At 34.8% G+C, this 18,654-nt stretch overlaps 1 protein-coding gene across 2 annotated transcripts in view; it reads left to right on the forward strand.

Annotated features, from left to right (window-relative positions):
* Dmd (dystrophin) overlaps positions 1–18,654 on the forward strand; it is a 2,258,623-nt gene that overhangs the window by 1,632,737 nt on the left and 607,232 nt on the right. For both annotated transcript variants that reach the window (XM_057760244.1, XM_057760245.1), the window contains one exon: positions 16,243–16,360. In XM_057760244.1, the coding sequence (XP_057616227.1) occupies positions 16,243–16,360 (118 nt within the window). The remainder of the gene's footprint in view (positions 1–16,242; positions 16,361–18,654) is intronic.

Raw genomic sequence — 18,654 nt, forward strand, 5'->3', positions numbered from 1 at the left:
TTTACTCATTCTCCCATTGAGGGGCATCTAGGTTGTTTCCACGTTCTGGCTATTACAAATAATACTACTATGAACATAGTTGAACAAATGCTTTTGTAGTATGATTATATTTTGGGTATATTCCCAAAAGTGGCATTGCTGGATCCTGAGGTAGGTTGACTTCCAATTTTCTGAGAAACTGCCACACTGATTTCCAAAGTGGTTGCACAAGCTTGCATTCCCACCAGCAATGGATGAGTGTACCCCTTTCTCCACAACCTCTCCAGCATAAGCTATCATTGGTGTTTTTTTTAATTTTATTTTTTTTAGATTTTTTTTTATTTTTTATTGTTTATTTATTTATTAAAGATTTCTGCCATCTCCCCGCCACCACCTCCCATTTCCCTCCCCCTCCCCCATCAAGTCCCCCTCCCTCATCATCCCTAAGAGTAATCCGGGTTCCCTGCCCTGTGGGAAGTCCAAGGACCACCAACCTCCATCCAGGTCTAGTAAGGTGAGCATCCAAACTGCCTAGGCTCCCAGAAAGCCAGTACGTGCAGTAGGATCAAAAACCCATTGCCATTGTTCTTGAGTTCTCAGTAGTCCTCATTGCCCATTATGTTCAGCAAGTCCAGTTTTATCCAATGCTTTTTCAGACCCAGGCCAGCTGGCCTTGGTGAGTTCCTGATAGAACATCCCCATTGTCTCAGTGTGTGGGTGCATGCCCTATCATACAACAAAAGTATATGCTCAACTATGTTCATAGCAGCATTGTTTGTAATAGCCAGAACCTGGAAACAACCTAGATGCCCTTCAATGGAAGAATGGATGAAGAAAGTATGGAATATATACATATTAGAGTACTACTCAGCAGTAAAAAACAATGACTTCCTGAATTTTGCAGGCAAATGGACGGAAATAGAAAACACTATCCTGAGTGAGGTGAGCCAGACCCAAAAAGAGGAACATGGGATGTACTCGCTCATATTTGGTTTCTAGCCATGAATAAGGGACGTTGAGCCTATAATGCGTGGTCCTAGAGAAGCTAATTAAAAAGGTGAACCCAAAGAAAAACATTTAGGCAATGAAAGGAGACAGAGACAAAGACCCACATTGGAGCACCGGACTGAAATCTCAAGGTCCAAATCAAGAGCAGGAGACAGAGCACGAGCAAGGAACTCAGGACCGCGAGGGGTGCACCCACACACTGGTGCTTTTTTTTTTATTAAATTTTTTTTATTTTATTTTATTCTTTTTAAATTAAAATTTCTGCCTCCTCCCTGTTTCCCATTTCCCTCCCCCTCCTCCCACACATCGCCCCTCCCCCCACTCCCCTCCCCCTCCCCCCACTCCTCTCCCCCTCCCCCCACTCCATTCCCCCTCCCTCTAGGTACTGAAGAGCAGTCCAAATTCCCTGCCCTGCAGGAAGACCAAGGTCCTCCCACTTCTATCTAGGTCCAGGAAGGTGAGCATCCAAACAGGCTAGGCTCCCACAAAGCCAGTTCATGTATTAGGATCAAAACCTAGTGCCATTGTCCTTGGCTTCTCATCAGCCTTCATTGTCTGCCATGTTCAGAGAGTCTGGTTTCATCCCATGCTTGGGCACTGAACTGAACAGAGAATTCTCAACAGAAGAAATTCAAATGGCCAAAAGACACTTAAGGTCATGCTCAACCTCCTTAGCGAAAAGGGAAATGCAAATTAAAACAACTTTGAGATACCATCTTACACCTGTCAGAATGGCTAAAATCAAAAACACCAATGATAGCCTTTGCTGGAGAGGTTGTGGAGTAAGGGGCACACTCATCCATTGCTGGTGGGAATGCAAACTTGTGCAACCACTTTGGAAATCAGTGTGGCGATTTCTCAGGAAATTTGGGATCAACTTACCCCAAGATCCAGTAATACCACTCTTGGGAATATACCCAAGAGATGCCCTATCATATGACAAAAGCATTTGTTCAACTATGTTCATAGCAGCACTGTTTGTAATAGCCAGAACCTGGAAACAACCTAGATGCCCTTCAATGGAGGAATGGATGAAGAAAGTATGAAATATATACATATTAGAGTACTACTCAGCAGTAAAAAACAATGACATCGTGAATTTTGCATGCAAATGGATGGAAATAGAAAACACTATCCTGTGTGAGGTATCGCAGATCCAAAAGATGAACGTGGGATGTACTCACTCATAATTGGTTTCTAGCCATAAATAAAGGACATTGAGCATATAATTTGTGATCCTGGAGAAGCTAAATAAGAAGGTGAACCCAAAGAAAATCATTGGTGTTTTTGATTTTAGCTATTCTGACAGGTGTAAGATAGTATCTCAAAGTTGTTTTGATTTGCATTTCCCTGATAGCTAAGGAAGTTGAACATGTCCTTAAATATCTTTTGGCCATTTGAAATTGTTCTGTTGAGAATTCTCTGTTCAGTTCAATACCCCATTTTTTAAATTGGGTTATTTAGAATTTTAATGTCTAGTTTCTTGAGTTCTTTATATATTTTGGGGATCAAACTTTTGTCTGATGTGGGGTTAGTGAAGATCTTCTCCCATTCCGTAGGCTGCCTTTTTGTCTTAGTGACAGTGTCCTTTGCTTTACAGAAGCTCCTCAGTTTCAGGATGTCCCATTTATTCATTGTTGCTCAGAATTAAATGAAAGCAGAAAGTTAAAACCCGAGGGTCAAAAAATATTGTAAATAAAATATTCTTCAATCACTTGGAGTGTAAATACTTGGCTCACTATATTTAGCTAATTTCTGGCTAGCATACTTTAATGCATATAGGTAAATCTACTGCTTTATTCACCAAAGATTGGTTGACAAATATAATTATTCTCATTTTACAGGTGAATAAACTGATACTGATTCAATACCTGTATTTGCAGCATGAACCGAAGAACTGTGTCAATTATTTTGATAATTCAAGGCTTCAGCCATTTAAAGATAGGAAAAAGAAAACAATACAACTTGAATTCTTCTGATTAACTATGTACATTGTTATAATCAACACTAAAGAATCACTCATTTCTCCACTTCTCTTGCTCTTTATAGGTGGCACACTGTCTAGTAGTATCTATTGCTCTGCATCAGTTCATGAATAGCTGGAAAATAGTTCAAAGGTTCTTTTTCAGTACCTAAATAAGTAGTGTCTTTAAAACATTTAAAATATGAAAAGCCACGGGGCTCAGAAGTTAACATGGTGCATTAAATTCTGGCAATGTACAGGAGCATGAACATTTAATTTTGGGCCTCCAACATCAATGTCACAAAGCCAAATGAGGTGGTGTATGCCTATAATTCAGTGTGGAGTATGGGTAGAGGCAGGCACATTCAGGAGAGAGGGTTTGTTGTCCAGTCAATGAATCTGAAACAGTGTTCTCTGGGTTCAATATAAAACTTTGTCTGAAAAAAAGGTAGAAAACAATAGAGGAAAATACCCAAAGTGGACTTCTGTCCCCCACTTATGCACACATACACACACACACACACACACACACACATACACACACACACAGCCTTTCATAGCTGAGTCACTGTTCCATCAAAGGCGAAATATATTTTAAGCTAGTATTTTGTTTGACATTTGATATTTGAAGTGGTGAGTGAAACGTACCTTGCTCCCTGTCCTAAAGAGAAGTGGCTGCTGAGTATGCATTTCCTATTAAATAAAATAAATCTAATTCAACAAACGCTAGCTTCATAAAACAAGACATCATAAAATTACATTGCAAATTATTGTCAATACTGGTGATAATCTTTTCATTTATATTTCTGGAAAATTCCTATTTCCTCTCATGTTCCAAAAGTCAGTTTATCATTTAAAGCAGAAATTTCAGAATTCAATGAAATGTTCTTTCTAAAATAAAATTATCATCTCTGTCTACCCAATCCATTTTGATATGTTATTACAAATGAATAATAAGAAAAATTAGTCAATACTTCCTTTGGACAGTTTTCTTTGCAAGCAATGAAGCTGAATTCTTTTTTTTTTCTGTGTGTAGTAGAGTAATATTTTAAGCAAAAGGGCAAATGAAATTATATTTTAATTGTGTGACTAATTCTCAGGACAAGAAACTTAGCCAAAAGGTATAGATAAGGAATTTGGGGGAAGTCCTACTACTTTCAAAGTTCTGTCATGGAGCAGAAGTTGGATGCTGTGGTACAAGGGTAGTATTTCGGCAATGTCACTTTTATTGTTACATTTTTCTGCTCTAAATCCTCCAACAACTCCCTGATGCCTTTATTGTTTTTATTCTGTACTTTGTTGTTCACAACCATCTCTGTCTCATCTCTGATCTATTTTTATCAAAGTTATCATAATTCTGTTCACTACTAAGCTGATCTTCCCATTCTTTGCTGGCATATTGTCTGTGTTCTCACCCTGACGTGTTAGACTCAGATCAATTTTTGTCCTGTACTTCTTTCTCTCTCATTTCATAGAGTCATTAATAATCTTGTTTATCCTAAAAGATCAGATTTTGTCTTATATATGACACTTGACCTGGAATAATCTTATTAAAATTCTATTCTTCATCATCCCTTTAGGATAGAGTCTGTGCTCTATAGAGAGATTTTTTGATCATTTCCCTAATATATTCTGTTAGTGCATAAAAACATGTGTGAGCACACCTGAGTGGATCTTCAGGTTGTCTCCCCAGTTGCATTGAAATTTCAGTAACTTCACTCAAGATTCTGTTTTATGTCATCAACTGTGAATCACAAAGTACAGTTATCACTGCTATATAGTATTCATCGAATTATTTCTGCCCATATGATTGACCAGGACATAATTACTCTAAATTTTAGCCTTGTTTATTTGGGATTTCAGTGGGCTTTCTGAAGCATCCTTAGCATGCAAAATCAGGGATTGTCTGTCCCAGGAAACATATAAGCAATGCTATCAGTGAGTTACATTTTGATGCTCATAGTTTGTAATTTATCCTCTACTTTGTTAATGTGACATGGTAATGACACAATTTGCTTTATAGAGTGCACTGAATAGATAAACAATTAAGTTAGAATGATTCCAAACTTGTGCTATTCAAGATGAAATCAATAAAACTAAAAAAAAAAAGAGCTACATAATCCCAAAGTATGTATGTTCATAAGTTGCTTTTCCTTATTTTTTATTCTAAGTTAAAAGTAAGGGAAAATATTACATCAGTTATTATTACTGGATCACACACTAGAAGGTGACAAATGCGGTGCACATGACAAAACTGTCTTTAGAAAGTACCAGTTATCCTTTGTTAATATGTCAAATTTACAGAACAATGTGATTTCAAGAAATGTGAACAATGTAGAATAACTAATAGATCTAATGTAGAATAGCTAAAAATATCAGCCTTCTTTGTATCCATTTAGAAATGTATTTGGAATTTATTATCAACAAATTGTAACCTAAAATTCTTTCTTCCTGACTTTGGAATTATATTTTATGAACCCCCACCTAGAACTCATTACTCCCTGGCTCTTATAAATCAGAATTTTCCTTTTCCTCCTGTCAAGGGTTTTATGAAATGACAAGGAAAATAACCCTGTGTGCTTCCTATTGCACAGTAACTTTACATAGACTGTCTTAAAATTTTCAAAAGGGAAAATAATTTTTCCTTCAAAATGACATGCTAATGGTAGATTAATTTGGCATTATGCTATTCAGGGATGACATTAAATTTAATAGGCTAACAATTTTTAAGACTAAAAAAAATCTCAACAAACACAAAATCATTGTGGCAGAGGAATAGAGAAATACATTCCATGGACTATCCTACCACCAATTAAAAAAATAGTAGTTAATAGTAGTTTCTTAAATAGTTGTTATACTTTTTAAATTTGATTCAAATATAATTTTATATTAAAGTACTAAGGGTTTATACTTTAGTTTCATTAGTTATCCTGGCTTTATTGCTCCTTGATAGTCCATGTGATATAATCTATTTAAGCTAATTTTTTCAAAGTCAACCACAGAATAATTATTATGTGTCAATTACAAATTGAAAATGAACTAAAAATTGCTTTTGTATTAGTTTACATACCATTATTTTCAAAGAACCTTAGCCTTCATGGATCTCATTTGAAACATTCCTTTCTATGACTTACTCATACTTTTCCTCTGTCTTGTGACTTATCTAAATTTTCCAAGGTTTAGGGGTAGTGTCAGTCCTTATATGAAGTCTCCTCTTAAATACTTCAAATACTGTCACTTCCTTATCTCATTCATTTTAAGAACTGTTAATGTCATTGTCATTCACTTTAATATTTTTGCTGTCATTTTTCTTGTTACATTCCAGTCTCTAACTTCCTTTCTACCCCAAACACTTGACCACTATGAGCCTCAATAATAGACTCATCCATTACCAATGTTCTTTTATTCAAAGCTTCCCACAGATCAGCCCAAGGGAGGAGATCAGTCAAGGGAAACTTTGAACCCTTGGGTTATTTCCACAGCTCGAATCACTAAGTCATCTTTCTGTAGCTCTTTTCCAGTTTCAACTTGCCCATTCTTCTTAATTTTTCAAACTCTTGGGAGGAACATTTTCCAATCTCAGTTTGAATGGAATCTTACTTCAAAACCCTAATGAAAAACAGCATATAATATTTTCCTTAAGCCAAAAGAAATTTATCCCCCACCCTAACAATAAAGCTTGTGATTTAACTTCTCAAAAGTTGAAATTTACCACCAGGAACTAAACAAAATGCATTACATGAAATATTTTAATTATTGTTTAAGTAATTAAGAATTAAATTAAATTAATGGTTTAATATTAAACAATTAGCCACTGATTCAACCAAGACTCACAACTTTTATTTATTTTTTTTTTACCAACCTAAGGGTTTTAAGGGTTTAAACCTAGGGGTTTCAAGCATAAAATTTGCTGAAAGACCCCTTTTTTTTTTTAAAGAAATGTTTAACTCTGTTCATTCACCTGCAAAATTCAAGATGTTGTTATTTTTTCTGCTGTGTAGTAAGTACTCCATTGTGTAAATGTACCACATTTTCCTTATCCATTCTTCGATCGAGGGGCTTTTAGGTTGTTTCCAGGTTCTGGTTATGACCAACAAAGCTGCTATGAACATAGTTGAGCACATGTCCTTGTGGCACGATTGAGCATCCTTTGGATATATACCCAAAAGAGGTATTACTGGGTATTGAGGAAGGTTGTTTTCTAGTTTTCTGAGAAATCGCCACACTGACATCCAAGGGGCTGTACCAGCTTGCATTCCCACCAACAATGCAGGAGTGTTTCCTTAACCCCACAAACTCTCCAACATACACTGTGATCATTTTGAGTGAGTTAACCCAGACCTACAAAGACAATTATCACTTACACTCACTCATAAGTGGTTTTTAAACATAAAGCAAAGAAAACCATCCCACAAATCACAATTCCAGAGAACCTAGATGACAATGAGGACCCTAAGAGAGACGTACATAGATCTAATATACATGGGAAGTAGAAAAAGACAAGGTCTCCTGAGTAAATTGGGAGCATGGAGACCTTGAGAGAGGATTGAAGGCGAGGGGAGGGGTAAGGAGGGGAGCAGAGAAAAATGTAGAGCTCAATAAAAATTAATAAAAGAAGAGAAAAGAAAAAAAAGCATGCATTTGGCAGCCCTGTGGCAGGCTTTGGTGGTCAGAAGTGATGCACAGGAAAAAAAAAAGATTTAAAATGTTATGAGTCTGAAATGAAGATAGTGACCCTTTCCATACATTCCAAATTCATAAAAGGTGACCCTGATTGAGGCCTCAGTCTACTGAGGGAAATTAATATTCAAGAAGTTAAATTAACTAGTTTGAAAACATGTTCAGTATCTTTCATCACTTCATCCAACCAGTATAATGGTTGTTACATACAAAGAATTCTTTGTTACTTGCTTGATCTACCAGAGATCCTAAGCTGCATGAATAGAATAGGACCCTGTGATTATCACTGCATTGTATATAAAAAATATTTTCCTCAACAATGATATGAAAGTAAAAATGGCAAAAAAACATAAAAAATAAAGAACAGTGGTCTAAAACAAGGTAACTGAAAATACTAATATAATTGAAATGGATTTCAAATGGTCAACCCATAGAAGGCATATTGAGAGCCATGTTTACTAGTGTCCAGAAATTAATAAGTACATGAAAATACCATGATATCCTAATATGCTGTGCATTCAAAAAGTTAAAGAGAAGTTTAGTACCAAAATTACAGTAATGTTTATATTATGACCTAAAAGAAAATGTGCCATACTAAGACAAAAAGAGAGAATATTAGGAGAAATACACTTGCAAAAGGAAATTGGAAAGAATCCAGGGAAGGTTCGAGAGCCCTTGAAATCATAGGTGAATTTGACATCATATGAAGGAAATAAAAGATTATGTGAAAATATGCCATTGTTGAAAAGTTGTCTATGTGTCCTTAAGAGAGAGTTCAATTTTTCCCAAGAAAAGTTCTTACTATGCCCACCACATTAAAACATCAGTAAAGAACACTCCGAAGGAAGCCCATTTTTGCTGTAATATAATAATGGGTTTCAATACCTTGCAGCAAAGGACCTTTAGTAACTTCCTAGAAGTCGAAGGCTTGTGCATTTTCATGTGCATCACAGTAGCTGTCAGTATCCTCAATCACTTCATTGTGTAATGCACATAGAATAGTAGGTCAATGCCATTGACACTGAACTCCTTACAAAGGCGCCCCTTGGTCCAGAAGGTTGCTTGGATATCTTTGCCGTGTGCCATGGTTTTCCCTATGACAGCACCCATGCTTATTTTGATTTCTTATGTACTATTGGCTCAATTATTACTAAATTTTAAGAGAAATGGAGTCTTTCTTCTTCAATGATACATATCCTATCCCTTCTTCAGTTACATATCAGAAATACTAAATAATATTTGTTGAAATCCAATTAGGGAACATTGTACAAAATTTTGGGCATTTTTGTCTTTAAAAGTACCTACATGATAACTGTCAAATAAAGAATATATTTCTTTTGGATTAATGAAGACTAAGAAGACATGAAAACCAAATCTTGTTCATGAGCTTAGGTCATGAAATGCAAAGGTAGCTATGAAGGCCATTAATAGAGTAACTATCATACTCAGAGTAAAGAAGGTGGCTTAGATTATACTGCTATAGCTATGTTTAATTTTATGACATAGAAATGGAGCTAAGATCATATAAAGGAACGGTGTTGCTCTTCAAAAATAAATTCTGAGCTATTTATGGCTCAAGATAAATGTTTTCCTTGTTTTGTACATCTAAAAATTTTAAATTCTTTTTAAAGAATTTCGAAGTGGGTAGTATTTATATCATTTCCACACACAGATCTTATCTGTCTAACTCTTCCTCTGTCCTCTTAAGCGCATCAACTATTTTGATTATTATTACATATATATGTAAATACACACAACATATACTTACTGTCTCATATGTATTATATATATATATATATATATCACATAAATTTTGCCTGGGATTCTTCATCTAGTTATAAAAACATGTGAAAATTCCCCATCCACATTGTCATATCAACTGGTAGTTTCACCTCTGGTGTTCTCTTCATTTTGACTAATTGTCAATTTCTGTAATTGCCTATGTCTGCCACACACAAAAAAAAACTTTCTTGATGATAGATATGAGGATAATTATTTCAAGTGCAGTTAGAGATTATACTGGTTTAGGAAAATGTCGATTTTGCTCTAAGATCTGTGACCACCAACTTAGGATAATTGGCTAGATTCACAGTGTCAAGCCTAATTTCTCTCCTGTTGAGGAGTCGTTTAAGTCCAATTAAACAAGTTTGGTTTCCTTAGAGATATAGCTGTGAAAATTGCACCATTAGGGTTATCTTGCCATAGTGGTCATTATCATAGTTCATAGGCAGCACATCTGGGTGCCACTGCTGATTCATGTCATCTTTAGAAGCATTCAGAGCAGCTCTATGGGAGATAGTCTACAGGAAGGAGACTTTCAGTTCTGAGTTGATCGCTCCAAGTCTTGCGTTTGAAGCATGTGGTGTCTTTAGCAACTGGACTTCCCTTCAAATTCTTGGAGGCAACCAATAGCAGTGGTAATGCCATTCTTGGGCATATACCTGAAGGACCCATCATCCTTCTCAAAAAATACTTGCTCAGTCATGTTCATTGCTACCACATTCACAACAGCTAGGAAATAGAAACCACTTAGATGTCTTTCAACAGCTTAATGGATAACTAAAAGATAAAGACAAATTAAATCGGAAAATGTACAGGTAAATCTATGAAACTAGAAAATGGCATACCAAGGGAGGCGACCCGGACTCAGAAAGACAAATACCACATAGTCTATCTTATTTGTGGAAACTAATTCTGAATCCTTAACTCTGAGTATGTGACCTGGGGCAATAGCAAAAACTAGAAGAATTTAAAAAAAGCTGGGGAGGGGGGTATGTGGGATAAAGAGGAGCTACAGAGATGGCCACATAGAACATATGGCTTGTGAGAGCTGGAAATGGGAAAACCATGAAGAGCGGGGTTGCGATCAGCACTTAAAATGTAGCTCTGAGTGGCATGGCATTGAATATGTGTTGCATGGTTGCCCGAAACTCATGACAATCCTCTGGACCCAATATTCCAAGAGCTGGAGTGACAGACATATGCCACCATACCTTACTTTAGAGACATGATATTTGGAATTTTTCTCAAGTTGCTTAGAGAAGAAACATAATATTTTGTGTACAGATTTTACACAGGCAGACACAAACACACACTGACTGATGTAGCAATATTGTAACTATAAATCTGGGTGAAGAGAATAGGAGAGCTCTTTGAGATTTCTTGTATGTATTTCTGAAAGTCCTAAAGCACATGAATATGACTATTAGCAAATAATGCATTTGCCAAATAATGGACAAAAAGTTGGCCACAGTTAGGAAGTGCTTATGGAGAAGTTATCAGCAGACATTCTGACCATTTGCAGAAAGAGTAGAGAAGCTACACCACATAGGAAAATATTTAAACTGGTTCAAAGCGTGAGAAATGAAGAAGTGAAGGGCATGCAATGCAAATTAGAGTTTAGCTAGTCTCTTTGGAGAAGCAACCGGCAGCTGGAAGGTGAGAAGGCAGAATGAAGGTACTCGGTGAGATAAAGGTAAAGCAGGTTCAGTTACAAAAGGCTACAGAGTAGTAACTGCCCCACCCAAATGTTTCTCCCCTTCCATATATGACAGGGTACCAGGAACCACTCTACCTCTGCAGTCTTTATGAATATTTTTAAAGTTATAATATGTAAAGGTTTTTATCATTTTGGTTAAGCTTAATTCATGTTTGTTTCTTGAAAATGGCAGCAGTCGTGGTAATTGAAACTATAGGAAGAATGCTTATTAATAGAAAAACTCGGTTAAGACCTTCCCTTAGATATAGAAGAAATAAATATTCAATTCAGTCTAGATTTTTCTATTTTAGTATTATTTAAATATAATTCCTTTTTAAAGGAGTGTGATGATAAATTTTCTTTCTAAGAGACTAAAATGACCTACTTTATAGTATATATGGTTTCGGTGTTTAACTTCCTTTTTTATAGGATTGCTATTTATAACCACTTCCCTCAACCCTGGGGGGATTTCATAGGATTAAAGACTTCTGATTCACTTTGTATTTGAAGTTATTTTTTCCCTCCACCTTTGCTCAGCTAGTGGAATCCATGATGGATTTTCATCTCCAAGGGGTAAGCTGCTTGTAGTTAAGTCTGATAGCTGCCTTAGGTCTTCTTAGAAATAGCATCAGTTCCTTCCTTTTCCTGTGTTTTGTATGGTAGACTCCATGTAGACATAATAAATTACAATGCTTAAGTACTGTTAAGCATTTAACGGCTTTAGTTTTGTTCATGTAAATATTCAGTAAATACCTTGTGTCATAGCAGAGAAATAGATAGGAGTCTTTAGCATTCTATTTCTTTGGCATGAGTAAAGTTACAATGAAAAAGGTGAGAGACAGTGGCACCCTGAATTAAAGTGAGGCTTTAGATTATAGTCGCAATGTATTTGAGAGGGTAGCATCTGATAAGAACAGCAGATGCGGGCACAGAATAGAATTTGGAAGAGATAATTAGGATTTAGGTACTTCAAATAATGATTTAGTCAAGTGTTTTCTGACAATTGGTTAACTCTATAGGAGACAAATAAAACTCCTTGCATTTTACAAGTTGTGGAATTCATTTTCATTTAAGTTGCTAGTTAATTATAAAAACAAATAAATAACATATGCATAAAGTGAAATAAATTTAAAAATAACCTTCATTCACATTATATTATAGTGTTATGTTTCTTGAAATGTCCTTTCGTTGTTATTTTTATAGTGTATTAGTAAAAAATACTTGAATGGCCTCATTATTCAAATCCTTCCCTTTTTTCTACAAAGAAAACCAAAGACTGCTCTTGTTCTACCATATAGGAAAAAGTACTTTAATGGGTGTGATAAAGATTTGTGGTTTTGCTCAGGAATACACAGCTATAATACAGTTGTGAAGGTCTTTCTGTTTTTATGAGGCTTCTTTAAAGGATGTGATTAATAATCTTCCAGGTTGCTCATAAAACATGTGTCTGTCAGCAGAATTAGAGATGCACCCAACTAGAGAACAGGTTTCACAATAGCCTGAGATGAATTCTGTTCATTAGAGGGAAAAATGGGTTGTTTTAAGCCTAAATTGACATGCTTGCTAATTTCAGCAGTGAAAGCTGTTCCTTAGGGTCAGGTTTAATTTAGAGTCTGGGAAAATTCAAGTACAAGTTGATGGAGTTACTTTTGCAACACACTTTTAAGTTTAAAGAAATGTAAACGTCCTCAAAGTAAATAAGAGTAGAGCAAGTATCTAGTAATATATCTGTAAGTAAAAAGCAAAGAGTCCTATTAACATTTAAGAGTCAACTAATAAGAAATCAAAAAAGATAATCTGATAGTTATTTCTTATCAAAATCTTTTCAACCATTAAAAATAACTTTCACTAGCTACATAACCTTAACAGGTAAATTTGTTCACTGCCACACCCATATCCCCTAGAAGATCTAGAATTGGAAAAAAACCTGTAATATTATAAATGAAGAAGTAAACAAATGGAGGAAATTATATCTTTTTATCTGAATGTATTTGTTTAGTTATCAAATTCGAGGTGAGTGTTTGCCATTATCTCTAGTTTGGGGGTAACATTTTAAAACTATATGATCTATTGACCATAATTCTGCAGTTGAGAAGAAATCTTACTAAAACAACTTTTCAACTTGCTGTTTTCCAGATGATTAACTTTTAGCATTCTAATCCTAGAATATGTCTTATTTTACAAAATCTATCTGCAATTGTTGTCTCTGCCTTAAATTTTGTTCAGTACTGTCCAACTTATGCTACTTATTTCAATAGCTGTCTTTGGCAATTTGTTCCATATTTCAAACACACTTTTATATAAAGAAACCATAAAAGTTAGAAACCTGAAAATTGGATTTTTCTTCTGAGCAATCACAATTTACAAATGCAGAAGATTTTTTTAAAAGCGAGCCACTCTGATTTAAAAAAAAAAACACAGAAATATTCTCTAAATAAATGTGCAGTATTTGAATAAGTTTTTCTTACTATTTTAATATTACAAGGAACCATTGAGATTAAATCTGAAAGCTGTTCACAAAGAAAATGCTAAATAAATGATCCAGAGTTGCCCTTTCCAAAATCAAAATCACTAGAAAATTATCTGGTATCAAAGGCCATAAAGAGGTAAATGAGGTTCAGAAGTATTATTAGCTATCAAATTTTATCTTTTCACTTTTATGAACTTAACATTTAAAGTCTGACAAGTCCTAATGTAGTTATTAAGAGAACAAAAATAAAAGATGCGTTCTGGCCAGGGAAGCAGGTAGGCTAACTGTAGATCTTTACTTCTTCTGCTTCTCCAAATCCAATCCTCCAGTCTCAACCCCAATCTTCCATAGCACACGATTTCCTGAGGCCTTCATTCTTCCCCTACCCATCTCTCCAGTGAATCATACCAATATTTTCCTCCTAATATCCCTTCCCCCACTCATTGCTTTATACCAGTTCCTAAATCAAACAGGCACTTCCTGCGAGCACACAAGTCACTCTGACCAGGGGAACAAGTAGGCTCACTACAGACCTCCACTTTTATTGGAAAAGAAGAAGTAAAGTATCTTTATTTGCAAATGATATGATAGGACACATAAGTGGTCCTTACAGGAAATTCTTACAGCTCATAGGCACTTTAAGCAAAGTAGTGGGATACAAAATTAACTCACAAGAATCAGCTCTCATTGATACAAATGACAAATGAACTGAGAAAAATATAGGAAAGCAGCACCTTTCACAATAGCCTCAAATAATATATAATATCTTGTGGTAACTTTAACCAAGAAAGGGAAAAGACCTGTGCAGCAAGAACTTCAAGTCTTTGAAGAAAGAAACTGAAGAAGATATGAGAAGATAGAAAGATCTCTCATGCTCATGGATAGGCAGCATTAATATGGTAGAAATGGTCCCCTTGCCAAAAGAATATACAGAGTCAAGGCAATCCCACCAAATTCCAACAGATCTTCAATTTTTTGCGGACCTTTAAAGGTTAATTTTCAGGTTCATATGGAAACACACACACACACACACACACACCGAAAAAACAGGATAGCTAAAACAATCCTGAATGACCTAGTGTCTTTGGTACAGACAGGAAGGTACTTTGAACATAAATCCCAATGCAACCACAAATCCTCTGATCCTGACTTCAAAATATACAGTGTAATGGGGGCACAAAACTTGTGCGAGTATTAAAGCAATGTCTCATTTGAGTTAAGCCCACTTCATGACTGGGAAGTTACAACGGATATTGCTAGGATGACCAAGAACCCAAGAAAAGATAGTATAAAGAGCTAGTTCCAGGACAGGCTCCAAAACCACAGAGAAACCCTGTCTCGAAAAACCCCCAAAAAAACAAAACAAAACAAAAAAAAAACAATAAACAAAAACTAACAAGTGAATGCACAACATCTGTCAGAGTGCTTGTTAATAAATAGAAATTATTGTTTATTTCACCCAATTAAAGTAAAATGTATTAAGTTTTGTAACCAGAACAATATTTTTTTTCAAATATTTTGTTCATAATTTTAAGATTTTGGCCATTGACTATAGAGACTAAGATGGCAAATAGATATTGATGTTTGAAGACAAAAGGAAGTTATTACTGATTAACATTTATACTTAAAATGTTTTTAATGTTAAGTTTATTATTGTAAATGGTTTCCCAAAAGTCACTAAATGTTAAAATTATTTATATTAGGATTGGCGAGATGGCTCAATGGTTAAGAGTGCTTACTGCACATCAATGAAGATTAGATTTTGCATTTCTGTTTCTAGGATTCCAGTTCCCATGAATAAAGGAAAGAGACTCACTGAGGCTTGCTAGTTGCCAGCATATCTGAAAATTGTGAGCTATACATTCTCAGAAAGACCCTGTTTCAAAATACTAAGGCAGAGAGTAAAAAAGGAAGACACCTGAACACTATGACCTCCATGTGCCTTAGATAGGTGCCTGCATCTGCCAACACATGTGTACATACACCACATACACCACTTATACACCAAAATATTTATATAATGGAAGATTCTAAGGGCTGGAGTTTAAGTGATGCTATTCAAAAATTTATAATCATATGATGAAGTGGAGAAGTTATTAAAAATGAGTATTACCAGCTATTTATTAATTCATTAAGTCTGAAATGAATCAAAGAAGTTTGGTGATTTTCATGGATAGGCAACTTTAAGGAAACTTGCTGCAGTTCATCTATATCAACTTCTCATTTTAGATGTAATGAATTTTATTTACAAAGACATTAAATACTATATCTTAAATGATATATGAGATTTTCCTGTCTCTAAAATATTACCCAAGACTAAAAATATAACTAATCCTTTTCAAATACATTGTGATGAGTCAAATTACATTTTTTTAGAAGTTTATTTACACAAATCCAAATTACTCCATCTTAGTTCATAGGTAGAGAGGCAAGTCTCTGCTACAATTTTCATTTGAAATCATCTTGTATCGAAGAATGGAACACATGTCATATTCAGTTTCTTTCTATAAAGCCTCACAAACTGGAGATTCATATCCTGTTACGTCTTTTTATTTCTAGAAATGTTTCAGCTGATTTGAAAATAGTCCTTTTCCTTTATGGTGTAAAAAAGGAATATACAATCCTGGAGAATTCCCAATGCAAGAAATATTTTTCTTCTTTCAGGCAACACTACAAGATTTGGAGCAGAGACGCCCCCAGTTGGAAGAACTCATTACTGCTGCCCAGAATTTGAAAAACAAAACCAGCAATCAAGAAGCTAGAACAATCATCACTGATCGAAGTAAGTCCCTCAATGGGTCAGGGAACATTAAAGTCAGATACATGAAATACCCAGTAACAGCTCAAAGTACAGAAAATGTGATATATTTATATATGATTTCTATTTCACTGAAGAATATTTTCAGGATATAAAGTCATCCAGCTATTGAATATGATTCCAATGAATTGAAAATGTATGATTATAGTGAAGCTTGGGTTTATGGAGTCTCAAGGCATTACGTGGTGAATGTGGTGAACATAGTGTGGAGAGTTATAGTCTCCTTAATTATCATCTATCTGAGCTGATGTTCATGGAGATTAACAGTCTCTTTCTCATAGTCTTGATTGTTGGGCCAAGCCAACACTTGTTTCCTGAACCAACTTTAATGTCTCTCTACAACTTCCCTCTAATAGCTATCACATATTAAGTATCTTATAATTACCATATAAAGTATATGTACATATAAAGTCTTTAAAAAGTCACCCTATGCAATTTCATAGTATTTTTTTTTTGGTATCTAAGTAACTGGGTTCCAAGTTATTCAGATTGTTAAAGCTTTCAAAACAAAGAGCATAGTTTAGAATTTTCAAGCCTCTTTATGGTTCGACAACCTTTTCCTTTGAGTACTTTATCAACTCTTTTGTTTTTAATATGGTTACTAGAACTAAATACATTTATGTTCTGCAATTATTTATGTCCTGATTCACTTCCCAGAAACATTGTATCTTTCATTTGTGTGGTGTTAATCTAAATGTCCTGTTCTCAGTTGTGAAATCTAAACTTGGATTATTGTTCAAACTATGAATTTGTAGACAAACCATTGCACTAGGTGAACAGCATTAACCACTATGACTAGTAACCTCTCACATCTTGCTGGCTTTTATAGTAGAAGATTACTTTTTTATTCTGTTTCTGCCCCAAAATGTCACCTTGTATCCAGAACATCTCAGGCATTTAATCAATAGATAGAAAATGATTATTGCTCATAAGAATTTGTCATGAGCCAACCCTAAAAGAAATACACATTATTTTTTTTATAGTCTGTTGTTTGTGCCATGTGACATGAGCCTATGTCTATAAAGACAGTGTCAAATTAGTGCCGGTATTGAACCCGTGAAGAAGAGAAATAGGTTTGGAAAGAAACTAGGCAGTTTCTCCCACTACTACTATGGACAAAGAAGAACAAATGTAGGTGCTATAGCTCTACATTTGATTTTAAAATGTCATCTGTACATCCACCATGACAAGAATAATGCAATGGCTAGCAATGAGTCATTCAGTTGATGTATCAGAACTTTCCTTCCCAAAAGTGGACCCTAAGAGTTTTCTACAATGTTACAATATATAAGCTCAAAACAGTAAATCTCAATGTACAATTGTATTGTTTCTTGCCTGAAAAAGTAGGAAAATTTGGTAAAGATGTATATGCAAATCTTACCAAAATTTTAATCATTTATTATTTTGCTAATGAGAAATAGCTTCCTTTCCCTAAGATAAAAAAGAATTAATATATTTGCAATATATGTTCATCATCAGATACAGATTTTCCATTATCCCTTGCAATCTTTTTTACTCTATTGTGTTTACATTTTTTATGATATATATTACAATTGAATGGCTGGAGGGCAAGTATATATTTCTCTGACAATATCTAGTGATTTGAATAACTCCGTGCTTCTAAGATTTTTTTCTTTTAGGAATGAGACCCTTTATAAATAATTGCAGCATAAGGAACCAATTCTAATTTAAATAGTCTTTTGAAATGTGTCATGCTGGTTATTAAAGCATAAGCTAGAATCTGACTTCTGAACATTCATGGAGTTGCAAATGGTGCTACTTGGATAATTCTGACAAGATATGTTTGTCTAAATAATGTCATGTGTAACACTGCCATGTTCTAATTTGTCTTCCTATTTCAAATCTATGAAACAGGATGGAAATTCAGTACTCACAAAGTTATATTAGTGCTCAAAATACAATTTTTCTTTATATAAATTTGGTTTTCAAGGATAGGGTAAGAATAAAGTATTTGCTCATAAAGTTGTATTTGCCCACTAATGGTTTGTTCTTCTTTTTATTGCCCTATACCTTCTAGAAATTCCTTAAAAAATAATCATTTAAATAGAGAAAATATTTAATACATGTGTGATACTATATTGAAGCATTTCCCACCTTCTGCACTGCTATGCAGGTTATTGTGGTATTATGCTTTGCAATATTAATGGGCATGAACAAGAATTTTGCATAATTCAGATACCTCTAGGGAAGCAACTTCAAATCATTCTTAATTTATGAGCTTTTGGTCCCCTGACCCA

This window comes from Chionomys nivalis, chromosome X, assembly GCF_950005125.1.
Source record: "Chionomys nivalis chromosome X, mChiNiv1.1, whole genome shotgun sequence".
In the NCBI taxonomy this organism is placed as follows: domain Eukaryota; kingdom Metazoa; phylum Chordata; class Mammalia; order Rodentia; family Cricetidae; genus Chionomys; species Chionomys nivalis.